The sequence below is a fragment of the Cetorhinus maximus genome, chromosome 13 (assembly GCF_964194155.1).
Source record: "Cetorhinus maximus chromosome 13, sCetMax3.hap1.1, whole genome shotgun sequence".
Taxonomy (NCBI): domain Eukaryota; kingdom Metazoa; phylum Chordata; class Chondrichthyes; order Lamniformes; family Cetorhinidae; genus Cetorhinus; species Cetorhinus maximus.
Window position 1 is genome coordinate 76643529 of NC_135891.1, and position 19602 is coordinate 76663130.

A 19602-nucleotide genomic window follows, 5' to 3' on the forward strand; every position below is an offset into this window, starting at 1 on the left:
CTCCGGCAGGTCTCTCTTCTCCTCGAACACCCTCAGGAGTCGGACGCAGTCTGCCACTTGCTTGAACGTCACGTCAAAATAACCACCTTTGCGGAAGTCGTGCAGGGTGAAGATCTCCGTAGCTTGGAAGCCGCACGCCTTCAACAGGATCCTCCTGGTGAAGAAGCCCCGATCCATAGGTGATCCTCCTTCGTCGCTGTGGTTCACCGTGACTCGGACGGTGATAGGTAACCCACGGTATGAATTCGGATTGCGATTGGTTTTCGCCCTTCCATCCCGACCTTGCCATGGCAGGACCATGGTGTCGCTCCTGCAACACTTGATCTTAGCCAAAAGGCCGAGAAGCGATCCTCTTAAATGCAGGGCGAGTACGTCAGATCTGGCTATCCAAAAACCAGCAGTGTCTGAAAACCAGGCTGTGGTAATCTGAGGTGCAATACACCTTTAAGAGAATGTGAGCAGATTGACCACATGACTGTATTACCCAATGTCTGTGTAGCACGGGCTGCAATGTTTATCAGTAGTTTAGAATAGGGTCTGGCTTGAGAAGCACACGTTGTGTTAGTGCTCTGTGATTTGTGTTAATAAACAGCACGTGCTTCATCTTATATTGGTCTCTGCCTCTGCAGTATCTTATTTACCAACTTACTCACCAGTAGATAGGTGTGCAAACATGATCGCGAGCAAAGCTACCCAACAGGGAAGGGACATAACACAGATGTTGTTACAGTTTGAGCCATTGCACACTGGTTTTTGTCTGCTTGAGAAATGCTTGCCCAGATGAACATCCACAAAGATAAATCAATTTGAGTAAAGCAAGTTGAGAAACCAGATATTTTTGAAATGGCGTGCTGGTCAGGCCCAGGCTGAACCCCACCCTAGATCAGTTCCTGCTTAGAGCGCGAGGAGGTTACTATTGCTTACTCTCTCTGATTCTGATTGGCAACACACCCTCAAAATATAAAAAGCCAGGCACGCACTGCTAACTGAAGATCGATATTGCATGAGAATTGGAATTAACTCTAATATATTGAACCCTGTGACTGAACCTGTTGCATGATAACAATGCTGGATTTGGGGTACTGTACCTGCACCTCCATTAGGTCTCCTGTTAAACTTCTCTGTTCGAAGGAAGACAATCCCAGCTTCTCCAGTCTCACCACATAATGAAGTAGAGGCTTCACAGTAATGGTGTCAGACAAAATTTGACACTGAGCCACATAAGGCATTATTGGGACAGATGACCATAACCAAAAAAGTAGGTTTTTAGGAGTGTTTTAAAGGACAAAAGACAGATAAAGATATCAAGAGGTTTAAAGAAGGAATTCCAGAGTGGCTGAAGGCATAGCCACCAAAGGAAATTGGGGATGCTCAAGAGAACAGGATTGGAAGAGTGCAGGGATCTCAGAGGTGTGGGGCTATGGAAGAATACAGAGATAGGGAGGAGCGAGACCGTGGACGTACTTGGACATGAGGATGAGAATTTTGAAAATGATGCATTGCTGGAGTGGGGAACAATATAGTTCAGCGAGCACAGGAATGATTGGTGAACATGACCTGGTGCAAGTTAGGGTACTAGCAGCAAAATTTTGAACGCCCTCCAGTTTAAGGAGGGCAGCTGGTGGGAGGCTGATCAGGGCAGTGTTGCAACGTTGCAAAGGAGCAATCACGGCACGGATTCTCCCCCTTTCCCAAAAGTGTGCCTCTCAGTCGCTTCTCACTACTGCCCTCTGTTGGATGCTCTACCTCCTGTTGAGCGCAAGGGTCCTTCTCCTCGATCCACTTCTGAGTTGTGGTGACTGCGCTGACTTCTCCCAGAATGCTTCTCAGTCACTTCTCACTACCGCCCTCTGTTGGATGTAGCCACAGTGTAGGACAAAGTATTCAAGAAAAAATATTGTGTGCTTGTGATAAAGGCATGGCGATAATCATGAGGGATTTTGATCTATACATAAACTGGAAAAATCAGGTTGGCAGTAGTAGCCTGGATGAGGAGTTCTTAGAATGCTTTTGAGATAGTTTCTTAGAGCAGCATGTTCTGGAACCAACCAAAGAGCAGGTTATATTAGATTTGACATAGTGTAACGTAACAGGATTAATTAGTGACCTCAGAGTAAAGGCACCCCTAGGTAGCAGCGACCATAGTATGGCTGAACTTTGAACTGTGGTGATGAAAGCTGAGCTAGTTGAAGTGAACTGGGAACTAGGCTAGAGTATAGATCGATAGAGAAGCAGTGGCAGACATTTAAGGGGATATGTCAGAGTATTCAGAATAAGTATATTCCTACTATAAAGAAAAATTCTAAGGGGAGGACCCACCATCCGTGGTTAACTAGAGATGTTAAGGAAAGCATCAAACTTAAGGAAAAAGCATAAAACACCGCAAAGATGAGTGGCAGGTTAGATGATCGGACAGAATAGAAAAGATGGCAGGGAATGACTAAAAGGTTAATTAGGAGAAAGAAATTAAAAGTATGAGAGGAAGCTAGCTAGAAATGTAAAAACAGATAGCAAGAGGTACTTAAAAAGGAAAAAAGTAGTGAGTGTTGGTCCTCTAGAGAGTGACAGTGGGGAGTTAATAGTAGATAATAAGGAAATGGCAGAAGAAATGAACAAATATTTTGCTTCTGTGTTCACTATAGAGGATACAAAAAACATTCCAGTAATAGCTGCAAATCAAGAGGTGAACGGGAGAAAGGAACTTGGTGAAATTGAAATCATTAAGGAAACAATACTGAGCAAATTGATGGAGCTCCAGGCTGGCAAGTCTCTGGGTCCTGATGGACTACATCCAAGGGTCTTAAAAGGGGTGGCTAATGAGGTAATGGTGTTCATTTTCCAAAATTCGCTGGATTCTGTAAAAGTTCATCAGATTGGAAAGTAGCAAATATAGCCCCTCTATTCAAGAAGGGAGGGAGGTAGAAAACAGGAAACTATAGACCAGTTAGCTTGACCTCTGTCATGGGGAAGTTATTAGAATCGATCATTAAGGAGGTTATAGCTGGGCACTTAGAAGAGCTCAAGGCAATCAGGAAGAGTCAGCATGATTTTGTGAAAGGAAAATCACGTTTAACCAATTTATTGGCGTTTTTTGAAGGAGTGACATGCGCAGTGGATAAAGGGGAGCCTGTAGACGTACAGTACTTGGATTTCCAGAAGGCATTTTATAAGGTGCCACATCAAAGATTATTAAGGAAAATAAAAGTGCATGGTGTAGTGGGTAACATATTAGCATGGATAGAAGATTGGCTGGCTGGCAGAAAGCAGAGAGTATGCATAAATCGGTCTTTTTCTGATTTGCAGGATGTGATGAATGGTGTCCCACAGGGGTCTGTACTGGGGCATCAACTTTTTACGATTTACATCAATGACTTAGATGAGGGGAGTGAAGGCATGGTAGCTAAATTTGCAGGTGACACAAAGGTAGGTAGGCAAGTATGTTGTGAAGAAGACATGAGGAGGCTGCAGATAGGTTGAGTGAGTGGGCAAAGATCTGGCAAATGGAGTTTAATGTGGGAAAACGTGAAGTTGTTCACTTTGGCAAGAAGAACAAAAAAGCAGAGTATTACTTAAATGGGGAACGGCAGCATAATTCCAAGGTACAGAGGTGTCCTAGTACATGAGTCACAAAAAGTTAGTATACAAGTACAGCAAGTAATTAAGAAGGCTAATGGAATGCTATCCTTTATTACGAGAGGGATTGAAAATAAAGTAAGGATGTTATGCTTCAGTTATAAAGGGCATTGGTGAGGCCGCACCTTGAATACTGTGTGCAGCTTTGGTCTCCTTATTTAAGAAAGGATGTAAATGTATTGGAGGAGGTTCAAAGGAGGTTTACTAGATTGATACCTGGGATGAGTGGGTTGTCTTATGATGAAAGGTTGGACAGACTGAGCTTGTTTCCATTGGTGTTTAGAAGATTGAGGGGTGATTTGATTGAAGTATACAAGATGCTGAATGGCCTTGACAAGGTGGATGTCGAAAGGATATTACATCTTGTGGGTGAGTCCAGAACTAGGGGGCAGTGTTTTAAGATTGCCCTTTTAGGACAGAGATGAAGAGAATTTTTTATCTCAGAGAGTTGTGCGGCTTTGGAATTCTCTGCCTCAGAAGGTGGTGGAGGGGGGGTCATTGAATATTTTTAAGGCAGAGGTAGGTACATACTTCTTAGGCAAGGGAATCAAAGGTTATCGGGGAATGTGGAAATCAAAACACAAGAAGATCAGCCATGATCTTATTGAATGGTAGAGCAGGCTCGAGGGGCCGAATGGTCTACTCGAGTTCCTATTTCTTATGTTCTTAGGACTTGGCCAGCTCAGTCAGTAATGGTGCTACCAAACCACTTCTGGTGATGGACAATGCAGTCCCCCACCCAGAGTACATTCTGTGCCCTAGCCACCCTCAGTGCTTCCCCCAAATGGCGTTCAACATGGAGGAGCACTGATTCATCAGCTGAGAGAGGGTTGATTGGTGGTAATCATCCAGGAGTTTCCTTGCTGTGTTTGACCTGATGCCATGAGACTTCATGGGGTTCAGAGTTGGTGTTGAAAACGCCCAGGGCAACTCCCTCCCGACTATATACCACTGTACCATCACCTCTGGTGGGTCTGCCCTGTCGGTGGGACAGGACAGACCCAGGGATGATGGTGGTGGTGTCTGGGACATTGTTTTTAGGTATGATTCCATGAGTATGACTATGTCAGACTGTTGCTTGACTAGTCTGTGGGACAGCTGTCTCAATTTTGGCACAAGCCCCCAGATATTAGTAATGAGAACTTTGCAGTGTCAACAGGACTAGGTTTGCTGTTGTTGTTTCCAGTGCCTAGGTCAATGCCGGGTGATCCGTCCGAGATTCCTCTTTGTAGACTTTGTAGCAGTTTGAAAGACTGAGTGGCTTGCTAGAGGACATTTAGGAATCAACCACATTGCTGTGGGTCTGGAGTCACATGTAGCCCAGAGCAGGTGAGAATGGTAGATTTCCTACCCTAAAGGGCATTAGGCAACTGGATAGGTTTTTACGACAATGGTTTCATGGCCACTATTCACGAGAATAGCTTTTTAATTCCAGATTCATTAACTGAATTTAAAGTCCACCAGCTGCCGTAGTGGATTCGAACCAGTGTCCCCAGAGCATTAGCCTGGGCTTCTGGATTAATAATCCGGTGACACCAGCCACCACCTCCTCTTGAAAACCATCATTATCCTCCTCAGAGTTCACAATACTTCCAAGTTTTGTGGCCTCTGCAAATTTTGAAATTGTAGCCTGTATACCCAATTCTAGGTTATTAATATGTTAATAGTTCAAGAACAATCAAGGTACATTCCCACAAAGGGGAAAGGTAGGGTAAATAAATCCAGAGCTCCCTGGATGACAAAAGAGATAGAGATTAAGATGAAGCAGAGAAAAGGTGCAAATGAAAATTGTCAGGTGGATAATTGACAAAGAAATAAGGGAAGCAGAGAAAGAGCATGAGAAGAGACTGACAGCTAACATAAAAGGAAATCCAAAAGTCTTCTTAGGCATATAAATAGGGTGGTAAGAAGAGGAGTGGGGCCAATTAGGGGCATAAAAAGGGATTAGGCATAGAGATAGGGGGCATGGCTGAAGTATTAAATGAACACTGGATTTGTCTTTACCCAGGAAGATGCTGCTGCCCGGGTCATGGTGAAAGAGGAGGTAGTTCAGACACTTGAAGGGTTTAAAACTATAAGAGGGAGTTACTGTATAGTCTGTACTTAAAGTTGATAAGGCACCAGAAACAGATGGCATGCATCCAAGTATACTGAAGCAAGTGAGAGTAGAAATTGCGGAGGCACTGGCTATAATTTTCCAATCTTCCTCAGACTCAAGGTAATGCCAAAGGACTGGGGAATTGCAAATGTTACACCCTTGTTCAAAAAATGGTGTAAAGATAAGTTCAGCAACCACTGGTTGTGGGGAAACCTGTAGAAACGATAATTTGGTACAAAATTAATAGGTTCTTGGGCAATGCAGGTTAATTGAGGAAAGCCAGCATAGATTTGTTAAGGGAAAGCTGTTTAATTAACTTGTTTGAGTTTTTGATGAGGTAGCAGAGAGGGTTGACATGGACTTCCAAAGGTATTTGATACAGTGCCATGTAACAGACGTGTGAGCAAAGTTATAACTCATGGAATAAAAAGGACAGTAGCAATATTGATACAAAATTGGCTGAATGATGGGAAACAAAAGCACTGGTGAATGCTTGTTTTTCGGACTGGAGGAAGGTTTGTGGTGGCAGGACAGATTGAGAGAGCAGTTAATAAAGCATACAGCATCCTGGGTTTTATCATTAGGGGCACAGAGTACAAAAGCAAGGAAGTTATGTTAAACCTGCATTACACACTGATATGGCCTGAACTGGAGAAGTGTGTCCAGTTCTGGGCACCACACTTTAAGAAAGTAAAGGCCATAGAGAGGGTGTAGAAAAGATTCACAAGAATGAAATTCCTCATCCTTGGAACCAATTATGTAGGTAGATTGGAGAATTTGGAACTGTTCTCCTTGGAGGAGAGAAGGTTGAGAAGACATTTGATAGAGCTGTTCAAAATCATGAGGGGACTGGACAGAGTAGATAGAGAGAAAGTATTACCATTGGTGGATGGATTGAGAACCAGAGGGCACAGATTTAAGGTAATTTTTCAGGATCAAAGAATTGTTACAGCGCAGGAGACCGCCATTCAGCTCTCTGAATGAGCAATTCATTCGTGCCATTGTCCCACCTTCTCCCGGTAACCCTGCACATTCTTCCTTTTCAGATAACTGTCCAATTCCCTTTGAATACTTTGATTGAACTCTACCACACTCTCAGGCAGTGCATTCCAGGCCTTAATCACTCACTGCGTGAAAGTTTTTTCTCATATTGCTTTTCCTACTTTCGGCCATTAGCGTATTCCATGGGTCCCAACCTTGATAGCAAGCCTTTCATGTGGTACTTTATCAAACACCTATTGCAAGTCCAAATCCACCACATCAACTGCATTACCTTCATCAACGTCCTGTTACCTCAATGAAAAATATGATTTGCCTTTAACAAATCTATGCTGGCTTTCTTTAATTAATCTGACGGGCATATAGATGCTGACAGGCCGAGAAGACTCTGCTTGCAGATACCGATGGGCCAAGGAGATCCCGCTGGGAGATGCCGATGGGTCGAAGTGACCCTGGAGCAACCAGCAGACCAGTGATGTCACCACGATCTGATGCCAAGCACACGTCATAGACACTGGTGACGTCATACCCAGCGCCCCAGTACAGCGGGTGTCGAACTTACCAGGGAAAAAGGCGGAATCAGTGCTTGCGTTGATGGAAAGAAGTGCTAGTGCTGCTTTCTTCAATTCCATGCACGACGGTTTTAAATCGCCGCGTTTAATTATCGCGGACGGACGCTCGAGCGCGCTCTGCCAGCCACAGATCGTCTCCATCACCAATATGGCGGCTGCGGCGGCGCGACAATCACGTGAGGCCTAGAGCGGTCAAGCTGCGCTGCGCTGCGCAGCTGGTGGGGAGGGGGCGGAGGAAGCGGGACATGCGGCGCATCGGAGGGGGGCGGAGCTACGGCAGCTTTCGTGTACGCGCCGTGTCAGCTTGAGGGACGGCGTGATTGCCCCGCCCCTATCCTGCTCAGCATCTTCGATGGGCGGCGAACGCAAAGATGTCTGGTCGATGCACACTGGCAGGGTTCCAGCGTGATGACGAAGAGGTTTGGGCGCGAGGACGCTGCGGGAGCGCGCACGCTGACATTCCGAGTGACTGAGTGGCTGGAAGGGCTTAGACGGACCGAGAGCGGGAGACGATGCAGATCACGCTGAAGACCCTCCAGCAGCAAACCTTCCGCATAGACATCGACTCCGAGCAGACGGTGAGTGTGTGTAGGCGGCGCTTGGCCCAACCTTCCGACCCCAAGTCACAGTGGAGTGGGGCTGCGGTAAGGCGAGGAGAGACCGCGGCGCATTGGGAGCAGGCCGCGGGAGCGGACAGTAGATTGGCGGCGTGGGCCTCGGCCTGGAGTAGGAGCTGGAGCCGGTCTCCTGATGCGAGAATGAAGAGGAAGCCTGGTCATACCGGCCTGAAAGTAGACCTGTCCTTTTCTACCATCTCCGGTTGGCATTGGTTAGGCTGTGGCCTTAGGAAACTCCGGGGATCCTGGCGGCTTAGGCCGCCCCTAGCTAGTCAGTCAGGGCCGTATTTGTCCTGCCTTCCCCCACCCCCCACTGAGGTTACTGACTCCGCGGTATCATCCCACACGGCCCTCGAGGCCTCTGGGGGAGGATTGTTTTCCAAGTTGTCCCACCCTTACCAGCAAGGTGGAAGCTTGGCTCACCCCCTGTGCAACCCGGCGCCTGCTGCGTTACACTGGGCTTTAATCAGGAAAGCGGGGGAGGGAACTTTCCACGTTTGGCCGGTTAAATGAACCTAGTTCTTAGTGCTAAGACCTCGGCATGGAAGGTGGTGAATAGAAGGACTGGGCATGATGCATCAAAATTAGAAAGAGTAACATAAATCTGCACTGGGATCGAACCCAAAACAACCATGACACAGCAGCGCAGTACAGTTGTCAGTGTGAAGTGTGCAGGGGTAGCTAAGTCTGGGGCCTGCTGCTCAGATGTTATATTGTGTGTGAAATGCTCTCCATTAAGAAATAATTGTTATACCGCCCCCGCAACCCAATTTTCTGAAAACCAAGTTTAACTTTTGCACAAATCGTCACTGTAAAGAGAGAGTCATGCACTTGTGTAAACCTTCACGGCTCTAAACCCACTCCCTGTAACGAGAACGTTTAACTTTGTTGTCGTTTTTTTAAATTTGTGTTCAACTTTTTTTGGGGGGGTGGGTGTGGAATCTGAACATATTAAGTTGCCCTTCAGGGAGACCATTTATTTTGCAAATTAACTTTGAAAGCGTAATAAAAAGCTACTGAAATGTTTCATTACTGCAGTGGTGTAATATTGTACTATTAGCAAAGTGAAAACTTTTAATGTTAAATAAATTGTAAAGAGATGAAGTGCGTTCCATAGTGAATAAATCAGTTTACAGTGTACTAAAGGTTTAAACTGCAGCCAGATGTTGTCTCCCTGGTGCAAAGATATGTTGGTCTTAGCCTTAAAACTTCTGGTTTATTTTCATCGGTTTTCGTTTTGGGGAAAAATAATAAAAGACTGCAATTGCTGAAAATGTGAACCATCTCAGAAAATAGTAGAAACACTCAGCAGGCCTTTCAGAATTTGTAAAGAGAAAACATTGGAGCCTGAAGGAGTGAGAATGGGCTGGGAGATTACAGGTGTTAGTTCAAAACCAATTATTTTAGAAGTTCATTTGAAGCCAGGGTAAACAGCTTTTGAAGCACCGAATCCTTATTTTCTGAGAGTACAGATCCCCTCTAACAACAATTATTTATATAGCACCTTTAAAGTAGTGAAGTGCGCTAAGATGCTTCACGGGCATGCTAACAAACAAAATTTGACACCGAGCCACTTAAGATGTTCGTTCTGATGACCAAAAAGCTTGGTTTTACGGAGTGCCTTAAAGGCAGGCAGAAAGAAAGGGGCAGGGAACTTCCAGTCTTTGATATTGTAGCAAGCACTAACTACAATAATACTGAATTTTGAGTGTTATGAAAATGAACTGTTGTATTATGCATCGACCGTAAATTGGTGAATGGTGAAAGGTAATGACTACTGATATTGTGTTGAAAGCTGATTTTAGCTTTCCAAGTGGCTTAGTTAATAAGTAGACCGTGGACCATGTTGAGCCATTCAGAGCAGACAGTCTTCTGTGGTTTATCTCCTGGCCTGTACTTTAGCTAATCTGACCCAGGGCAACATTTGGGGTCCTTTTGGGAGGGGAAAACTTGAATCACAGTTCCCCTTGATTGCAGTTCAGTAACTCCTGCTGGAAAGTGTGCATAGGATTGAGTTCTGCATTGATTTAGGCTTGACTCATGTATGGGCTCTTGAGGTCAAGAATAACTACTTCAATAAGGTACTGGTGCCCATGGATTCATCTCAGCAACAGCTGGTGCTTGGCACCTGTGAAACTGAGCCCCAACAAACACTTCCAGAAAAGTGCGATGTTTTAGCTTCTAATGCTGCCAAATTCTATTTGTGTATTATTCTTTGACCATTGACCCTGTGCATATTTTTTCTGGATAACATATAAATGGTCATTGCACACATGGTGAAGTACTTACATAAAATAAAATTCTCCATCTTTGACCAGCTTCTACAGTGCAGATTGCAAATAGTTTGGAGTGGAGGTTTCTTTAACAAAGAACACTTTGCAGACACAAGGTTTTCTGGCACCTTGATTCTTCTAGCAGGGATAGGGAGATGTGAATTTTTATTTAAACAGTTTGCCTTGTACATCACGCTTTCCCCTGTCTGAGGATGCACAGATAACTTGTTCCCAGGTTTAAAATGTCACCGTTGTCATAATTCAGGGAATTGAATATGGAAGTGAAGCCTGGGTAACTTAATCCTGTCCTTCCCTTGGAAAGGCTTTCATTGCTGATGTGTGCACATAAGATTTTTTAAAATGAGACTGCATAACTTATGGGTAGCTAGTGAGTTTGAATGGAGGAATCTAGAACCTACCTGTTTCTTTTTTTCACTGTCCAGAGTAAATGAAGTGGTGCAGCTTCATTCAGAGTTAAAGCTGGCTTCGAGCTACTTGTGCAATCGGGTTGTGTGTTCAGGGGACCCAAGAGGAGGTGAGGCGATCTAATCGCTGGTGCAATCTAATGAATGTGGAGACCAGATGTGCCCCTGCCTTCAGAAAGGGAACATCTCATATGGCATTTCATCTTGTTTGTGTGAGAAGTCATCCACTGTTTGTTTTAGAAGACTGGTGTAGGCAGCTTTCTTTCTTTCTGTGAAGGATGAAAATGTTCACCTTCCACTTTGGTCATTTACTAGATGAGTTACAGGTTCAAATGGTATATATAGAGAAAGACTTGCATTTATGTAGCACCTTTTGCAACTTCAGGGTGCCCTGAAGTGCTTTATAGCCAATGAAGTACATCTTTCCCCTCCTTCCAAACTGCCATCATCGCGCCTCTCCTCCAAAAGGTTGGCCCTTTACCTCCGTGCTTGCAACCCACAGTTCTATCCTCAAACTAATTTTTCTCTTCAAAATTATCTCCCAGATTCCTGGTGCTCCATGTTTGAATCCCACCAATCAGGTTCTGCCACATTACTGAAACACCCCTTATCAAAGTCACATCACATGCCATGTGACCATGTCAATAAACTAGCCCTCCTTGACTTGGCTGCATCCTTTGACAGGGTTGATTACACCATCCTCCTTCAATGCCCTGCCCCACTGTCACCCTGCTGGGTTGGGACTGCACTCCCCAGGTCCCATTCTAATCTTTTTAATCATAGCTAGATAATCCCCTGCAATAGCTTTTCTTCTCACTCCTATGTGTTGCCTCTGGTGTCATTTGAGGGCCTATTCTTGTCTCCCCTTAGTGACACCATCTAGAAACAGTGTCATTTTCCACTTGTAGGTTGATGATACACAGCACTATTGCAACACTGTCTCTCCTGACCCCTCTATCTGTATATTGTCAGACTGCTTGCCCAATATCAGAAACTTTCTCCGATTAAATTTTGCAAAGACTGGAGCAATTGGCTTCGGTTCCCACCACAAACTCTGTTTCCTAGCTCCTGACTCCTTCCATTTTCCTGGCAAATGTCGGAGGCTCAACCAGACAGTTTGCAACCTTGTCTTGCATTTGGCTGCAAGATGAGTTTCCAGTCACATCCATGCAATTACTAAGGCTGCTTATCTCTACTTGTCTAACATCACTCAACTCCACCCTTGCCTCAGCTTATCTGCTAGAATTGGCTATTCTAATGCACCGCAGGCCGAACTGTCTCTTTCTATCCTCTGTAAACTTGAGGTTATTCAAAGTTCTGCTTCCCGTGTCCTTACTTGCACCAAGTCCCGCTCACCCATCACCTGTGCTTGCTGACTTATGTTGTCTCTTAGTTAAGCAACTCCTTGATTTTAATCTCATCCTTGTTTTCAAACTTTTTCATGGCCTCATCCTCTCCTGTCTTTGTAGCCTCCTCCAGCCCAACAACCCTCTGAATTATCAACGCTCTTCTCATTCTGATCTTTCGAGCATCCCCAATTTTAATTGCTCCCTCATTGGTGGCCGTGCCTTTAGCTGTTTGGGCCCTAAGCTCTGGTATTCCCTCCCGAAACCTCTCCGCTTCGCTATCTCGCTTTCCTCCTTTAAGACACTTCTTTACAACCAAGTTTTAGATCATCTGCCGTGATATTTCCTTATATGACTCGGTGTCATATTTTGCTTTATATGTGAAGTTCCTTGGGATGTTTTAATTACAATATAGGCACTATATAAATACAATGTTGTATAAAATAAATTAGTCGCTGTCGTAATGCAGGAAGCATGGCAGCCAATTTGTGCGCACGACAGCCAATTTGCGCGCACATTCCCACAAATTGCAATGAGATAATAGCCAGATAATCTGTTCTTCATAATCTTAGTTGAGGGAAAAATATTGAGAATAATGGAAACCCAAGAGTGTGTTGCAGGCTGGAATCTGATCAAGGGATTTTGATATTGTATAAATATAATAATGGACACCAGTGAGTGAGTTGCAAGTACAAATATGAGGGCTTGTCAATGTTGTAAACTGCATTCTGGAGTTTTCAAGTGAGGGCTGAACTTTCAGATTGGATTGCAGCCTTGTAATTTTTAACATGGTATTTTTGTGCTGAAGAGGCTGCTGAAAGAGCTGTCGCCCGTTGTTATTGATAAATTTGCATATGAGAATTTAAGATGCCTACATTATCAGATTTATCAAGAAATTGCAATATTGATGTAGAAAATTATAAATATAGCCTGTGTTGCAAATTTCTGTCTTGTATAGTTTCACAAATTTGTCAGCGTATTGTACAGCTGAGGGATTTTTCACTTTAACAGATGTTGCTCTGGTCACCTGTAAAAGTGTTTCTAAAAAAGTACCATAATTGGTTGGAATGCTACAGGACATTTCTCATGCTCATACTATCAAACACTTTTGATTCATAACAATTTTGTTAGTGACATTGCATTGTTAGAATAATTATATACAAGAACAGTTATATACAAGAACTTTAATAGCACCATCTGTTGGTTTGATGGCATAGAAAGGTTAATGCTATCAGTTCAGTAGATCCCAGCTGTGGAGGGACTCCAGTTGTCTGAAAGATGCCTTAATTTTCGAGAGTTTGTGGGAGTTTTGGCAGCAGGCAGCTCAGTATCTCTGCTGAAAATAGTGTATGGAGTGGAGTAACAGTGAAGTGAGAGGAAAATGACTCTTAGGAGCAAGCACTCTAGAGGTCTAAAATTCCTTTTGTTACCATAAAGGGACAGTTAGCAGCTGGATGGGAAAATGTAGGATAGTGGCATGCATACTGTTTTGCCCCATCCTTTTTCATGGAGCTGCCCTGCACTGTAAGCAAAGTAATTGTTTAGGCTCATTTGGGCATGAATTTTGGTATAGCCTTATTGGGCCAAATGCTTGTTTCTGTACTACAAATATCATGTAATACTACGATGAAGTTCCAGAGGTCAAATTACCTGACAACACAGAAAAGGGAAAAAAAACTCGGGGGAGTGTTGATAAGGAAAGATATTTAGAATTTTAATATGTTCTATGGAGCAATTCTGCAAGAAACTATCAATTTGACCAGTGGACTTTCCCCTGGAAAAATTCATTTTTGACATGTAACGCATTGATGTTTTAGTTTTTCCGAGGCTATCTTCAGGCTGAGGAAGAATTTTTTTTAAAGTAGGCATGTTGTAGAACGGCACATCATCTTTGAAAGCAGTAAGTGTGCTGTTAATTAGAATCATTGGCTTGATTCTGTGCTGTAAAATTCCATTGAGCCCATTGCACCTGTGCAGCTTTTTGGTACATTTGGCCTCAGCATCTTTGGATTACGAGTGGAGTAAATTGGATATTGTTTCTGCTTGTAACAGCTGTCCAATTACTCCTACTAAAAGCGCAAGTGTGGACATCAGCTGTGGACAAGGTCAAGCTGATCTGATGCCTCTGCATTCAGTTGGTCTGCTAACTTTGGCTAGGTGCTCAATGTGTGGCTCCTGTAAAACTGCTGCAGCGAAGAGTTAATAACTTCAGGGGAGCTGAGAAAGGAATAACTTTTAAGGTTTGTGAGTTTACAGACTCTTGCTGGTATGTTGATTATTGGAATTTAAATAGTGTTGATGATTCTGCATGTTTTTCTTTTGATAAGGCAAAATTCAAACAACTTAATTCCAGTAAACTTACCATCTGATGTAATTGATCCAGAAAACTTCTCCTTGAGCAGTCACCTCAGACCTATTTCAGTAATCATCTTCAGTCCTCTTATTTTCCTGACCTATATGTTGCCCTTTGGTGATATGATCTGTAGACATTGAATAAACTTCTACATGCATATTGATAACATCCAACAATACCACCACACCTCTGAGCCACATGCCTACCTTGCACTGTGGAACTGCCTGTCTAACGTTTCTTGAATAAACCAGAATTTCCTTCAGTTGAACAATACAAAGCTTGAAATCATTGTTTTTGGCCCTGTCAAAGACATTGCACTTGTCTCCCTTGCTGTCCATTCAAGGTAAAGCCAGATTGTATGTAACCTCTCCATTTTGTTTTGATTTATCCACTACCAGGCTTGTTTGTAATATCACTTTCACTGCCTCTGCCTTTATTGCCATTTCTCAAGTTCACCTTGTTGGCCTTCTATGTTCAACTTCCATAACCTTCAAGCTGTCAAACTCTGGCACGCATATCTTACCCATAGTAACTTGTGCTTACACATCACTTCAACCTTCACTGGTCTTCATTAGCTTATTGTCTCCTAACATTCCTTCCTGTGTCCTCGAGTGACCTTACCATGGTCTAGATTATTTTGTCCCCCTCCTCATCATCTTTGAATAGACCCTTAAATGACTTCCACTCAACTGTTTTGAATTCTGTCCCCACCCCCCTTCACATTTTTACCTTCGTTCTTGCTTTTTAAAGGCTATTTCACATCTTTCAAGCCAAGTGTTTAGCCACCTCACCTAACACTGCAACAAATTGTTTACTTCCTCTGTGAAGAGCCTTGGGTTTTTTCAATATTAAAGGTGCTTTATAAATGCAAGTTGTTGATTTCTTATTAATTTGGTTATTGGTCAGCCATTGTACTTGCTGCATGTTGAAACAGTAAAGTCCCATGGGGCATTGGTGAGTAATAGACGTTGCCCCATTGACACATGGTTCACAATTACATGGGAGGCCTTAGTTAGAAATAAAGGAGGAACTTCCCCCATAGGTATGTAAATTGGAGGGCTACTTTTGTATGCTTGGTTAAAGTGGAAGACAAACTGAACAAAGTAACTCTTCACCCCCGCTTTCTTGGGCAAGGAATGCTATGTAATACTGAGAGAATTGTTGATCAACTGCGGGCATGGTGATCCCACTGCAGCTGTTTCCCTCCTGCAACACAATTGGCAGCCCTTTTTTTTGTGTCTGTGTCATATTATCCAAAATCTGCTCCATCATCAGCGTTTGTGCTTTCAGCTGCCTTGTTCCTAAGCTCTAGAATTCCCTCCCTAGCCCTCATATCTAGCCAGCTCTCTGTCTTCCCCGCTTTAAGACGCTATCTCTTTGACTATGCTTTTGGTCATCTATCCTGATATTTCCTCCTGTGACTTGATGTCAAAATGTTTTTATTAGTATTGCTCTTGTTAAGTGCCTTGGGACATTTTGCTATGTTAAAGGCACTAGATAAATGGTGAAGTTAATGCCAGGAATTCTGCACTAGGGGGAATAAGAAAGAAAAGGAACATAGCAGATGTAGTGTTTCCTGGTGAAATGTACTAACACAATGTTATTGCCCAGGAGATCTTTTTGGCTGTCACTATAGCTTTCTGGAGAATGGGCAGATTGTTTGGCATGTGGTTGGTGTTAATTATTAAGACCATTGAAGGATGGCACTCTCCCACCAATCAGTCTGAGCTTAGAGGTGAAAGTACAGTGCTGTAACCCAGAACAAAGCACTTTTTGAAAAAGAAATCTCCAGCTCACTGACCGGTAATTTGCTCTTTTCAGATTTCACCTAAAATACTGTTGATTGCGGTCAGTGATGTTTTCTGGCCACAAATGTAGATTACATTAACTCATTTGGATAGACTCATGGTGTTCTATTCATATGAAAATTTTAAGATGTTGCACAAGTCCTGAGTCGGTAAACTGTTAAAGATCCCAGAGGTTGAGAGTTCAAATCCCACCATGGCAAGTGAAATTTAATGCAATAACTGGTAATTAGCGAACCAGCACCAGAAAAATGATCACGAAAGCTGCAGGATTGTTGTAAAAACTCAACTGGTTCAATGATGCCTTCTGGTAAGGGAATCTAGTTTTGCCTGCATGTGACTCCAGTTCCACACTGTGGGTGATGTTTGAAACTTCAAGGCAGTGTCACCACATGCCCAAAATAAATATTGAAATAAAAAGTTACTTGTAATTATAGACCAGTTAATCCTGCACCCACACATTGCCAAAATGGTATGGTCTCTCTCTCTCTCCCTAATTTGGATGCCAGATAGGTCTGCTTGCTTTGCTTTTTCTGCTTACGTTTATGTTTGAGAAATCATTAATGAATAAAAAAAGGAGTGGTAATGACAGGATAGATCTTGCAGGTACTTTGATCAGTTGCTTTGTTTATTAAAAAAAAAAATTCAGAATGCTGGAAATCTGAAGGAAAAACCTTAAGGTGGAAAGACACAACAGGTCCTCCGCATTTGTGGAGTAAACAAGAATTTGATGCTTTGGGTACATCAACAGTGACCTCAGTTCTGTTGAAGGATATGCACCTTTTCTGTCCACAGCTTTTGGTTGACCTGCTATAAATTGCTTTGTGTTCTCCTGTTCAGAATCAGGAAGCAGGTCATGCCAGGCTAGTTGGCAAGTGCCATTTTTTAGGCCTGGCTGTAAAATGCTGTTAAATGCATTGCATGCAAGGCATATTTTCTGATGCTGTTGGTTCATTGTGAGCAGTATTGAGTGACACGGAATTAAAAGCACCTTACTTTAGTTTCAGGCATGTTGTTGTATTTGGTTTGATGGTGCATGGCATAATGGTTTTGAAATAGTGAGGAAAAAGTTCCTTGTGAACAAAATAAACTAACAGCTTTAACGTTCTAAGCCTAGTTTAAATGGTGAGCAGCTTTCAGAAGAAACTTTAAATAAAAATGCTGTTGTCTCAGGCTTCTGTATGATGCTGAGCACTAATGTTTAGTTTTGATAAACATGTAGTGGGGAGGTGAAAGGGGTAAATCTGTTTCAGCATAAAAACATGGGAGTTATTCTAGCCTTTTCTGCTGTATATCCCTGTCCCAGCTGTCATACCAATGCAGGCAACCTAAATGTTTTATTGTCGTTGAAGGTAGTCTACAGTGGTAGGTAGAACTGGCTGGACTTGATTGTCATTTTGGGTCAGATTGTCCAATTGATCCTGAGGCTCTGAAACTGTCATGAATGTGAGCTATCCTAAGTCAGGGTTGAAGTACCAATAAGGCCACCAGAGAGGTATATCTCACAGTATTGGGCTGACTGATGAAAGCCTGCAATTGTCTCATGGGAGAGTGGGAAGAGACGTTAACCTATAAATGGTTTAAAATGATATTTGTATCATTGTGAAGTCATCAAGCCACCTTGAAAAATATTAAACCATAAAGCACCTGAATCTTGATGGAAAATGTAACTTTTTGTAGCAAATCTCATGATCATTGGATCCATTGTTGGTTTTGGCTAGTGCAATAATCACAATTTCTGGTCTTGTTATATCTTTGGAAGCTATGATTGCATTGACATTGGTTTGCATAGTACTGGTTGTGTGTAATTTCCCCTTGTTCACATCAAGACATTTGTGTGGGTAATATGATTATATTGTTAAAATAAGATATATCTTTATAATACAATAGGCTCTGTGTCTTTTCTCTCATCCGGTGAACACTGGTAATGTGAGAGATTAACTTCCATACAAAGGACACAAGTATGATATAAAAATAATGTATCACTTGTGGCGTTGGATAATTGACTGAAGGCCTAGAGCAGTGCATGCAGTGACTGAACCCCCTCCTTGGCTTTAACACATGGGCCTTCAATATTGGTTTAATAAATTACAACCATGTTACTAATAGACTGCTGAAATTAAAATGAACAAATCAATAACCATACTGTATGGTTACCTTGAAAGTTAAGGGCAGCAAAGAAACTTGAATGCTGACTTCTTTCTGCTATGTATCCTTCAGGTAAAGGCACTGAAGGAAAAGATTGAAGCTGAGAAGGGAAGTGATGCTTTTCCAGCTGCTGGGCAAAAGCTAATATATGCAGGTAAGGTGCAACTTGTTTAGCTCAAAAGGCATCATGTGCATAAAGGTTCTAGCTGTAGATACATTTACACATGGGGAATGATGTGCAGGTGAAGTTAGGAACAGAGAAAAAGGAGTAGACCATTGAACCTGCTCCCCCATTCAATGAGATCATGGCTGATCTGTGACCAAACTCCATTTATCTGCATTTGCTTCGAATCCCTTGATACCTTCGGTTTAAAAAAAATCGATCAGTCTCAGTTTTAAACTTAACAATTGATCTAGTATCAATTACTGTTTGCGGAAGAGAGTTCCAAACTTCTGCCAACTTTTTCATGTAGAAGTGTTTCCAAATTTCACTCTTGAAAGGCCAGGTTCTAATTTTTAGACTATGCCTTGATTTCCCAACAATTAGAAATAGTTTCTCTCCATCTACCTTATCCGTTCCCCTTAATATCTTGAAAACTTCCATCAAATCACCCTGTAACTTTCTAAACTGTTTGGAATACAACCCTAGTTTTTCAAACTCTCAATTTAACCCTTGGAGGCCGGGTGTCATTCTGGTAAACCTACTCTGCACTCTCTGCAAGGCCGGTAAAGCATCCCTAAGGTATTGTGCCCAGAGTTGCTCACGTACTCCAGGTGTAGTCTTCTCAGGGCTTCCTTTAGCTGAAGGATGACTTCTACTCCCTCCCATCTCTGTTCTTTAGATAATTTGCCCTGAGTTCTGTGTGCTTTAACTTTAGTTCACAGCCTCTCATGAGGGACTTGATCAAATGACTTCTGGCAGTTCATATAAATAACATATTCCCCTGTCCACTACTTTAGTCACCTTTTCAAAAGATTCAATCAGACTAGTCAGGCATGACCTAACCTTTACAAATCTATGCTGGCTGTTTCTGATCAGTTGAAAAATTTCAAGATGTTCAGTCATCTTATCCTTAATTGTAGACTCTAGTAATTTCCTGATAACATATATTAGGCTAACTGATCTATAATTCTCTTCCACCTTTCTTAAAACCTTTAGTTGTCCTAAATCCAGCAATCATGTAGTTGTTTACACATCTATAAGCTACTGTTGTTTATGTACATATCATGACCACATGCTGTAAACCACCTAAAAATTTCTCTCCTACTGTTTATCTTTTGTTTCCCTTCCCCAAATAGCTATTCCTATTATTGTGTTAGAATAAATACATCT

The 19602-nt window shown here is 42.6% G+C and overlaps 1 protein-coding gene across 2 annotated transcripts in view; it reads left to right on the forward strand.

Moving 5' to 3' along the window:
• The first annotated feature begins 7725 nt into the window (after positions 1-7725).
• LOC144688725 (UV excision repair protein RAD23 homolog B-like) overlaps positions 7726-19602 on the forward strand; it is a 53224-nt gene continuing 41347 nt past the window's right edge. For both annotated transcript variants that reach the window (XM_078555604.1, XM_078555605.1), the window contains exons 1-2: positions 7726-7880; positions 18342-18423. In XM_078555604.1, the coding sequence (XP_078411730.1) occupies positions 7815-7880; positions 18342-18423 (148 nt within the window). In that variant the 5' untranslated portion in view covers positions 7726-7814. The remainder of the gene's footprint in view (positions 7881-18341; positions 18424-19602) is intronic.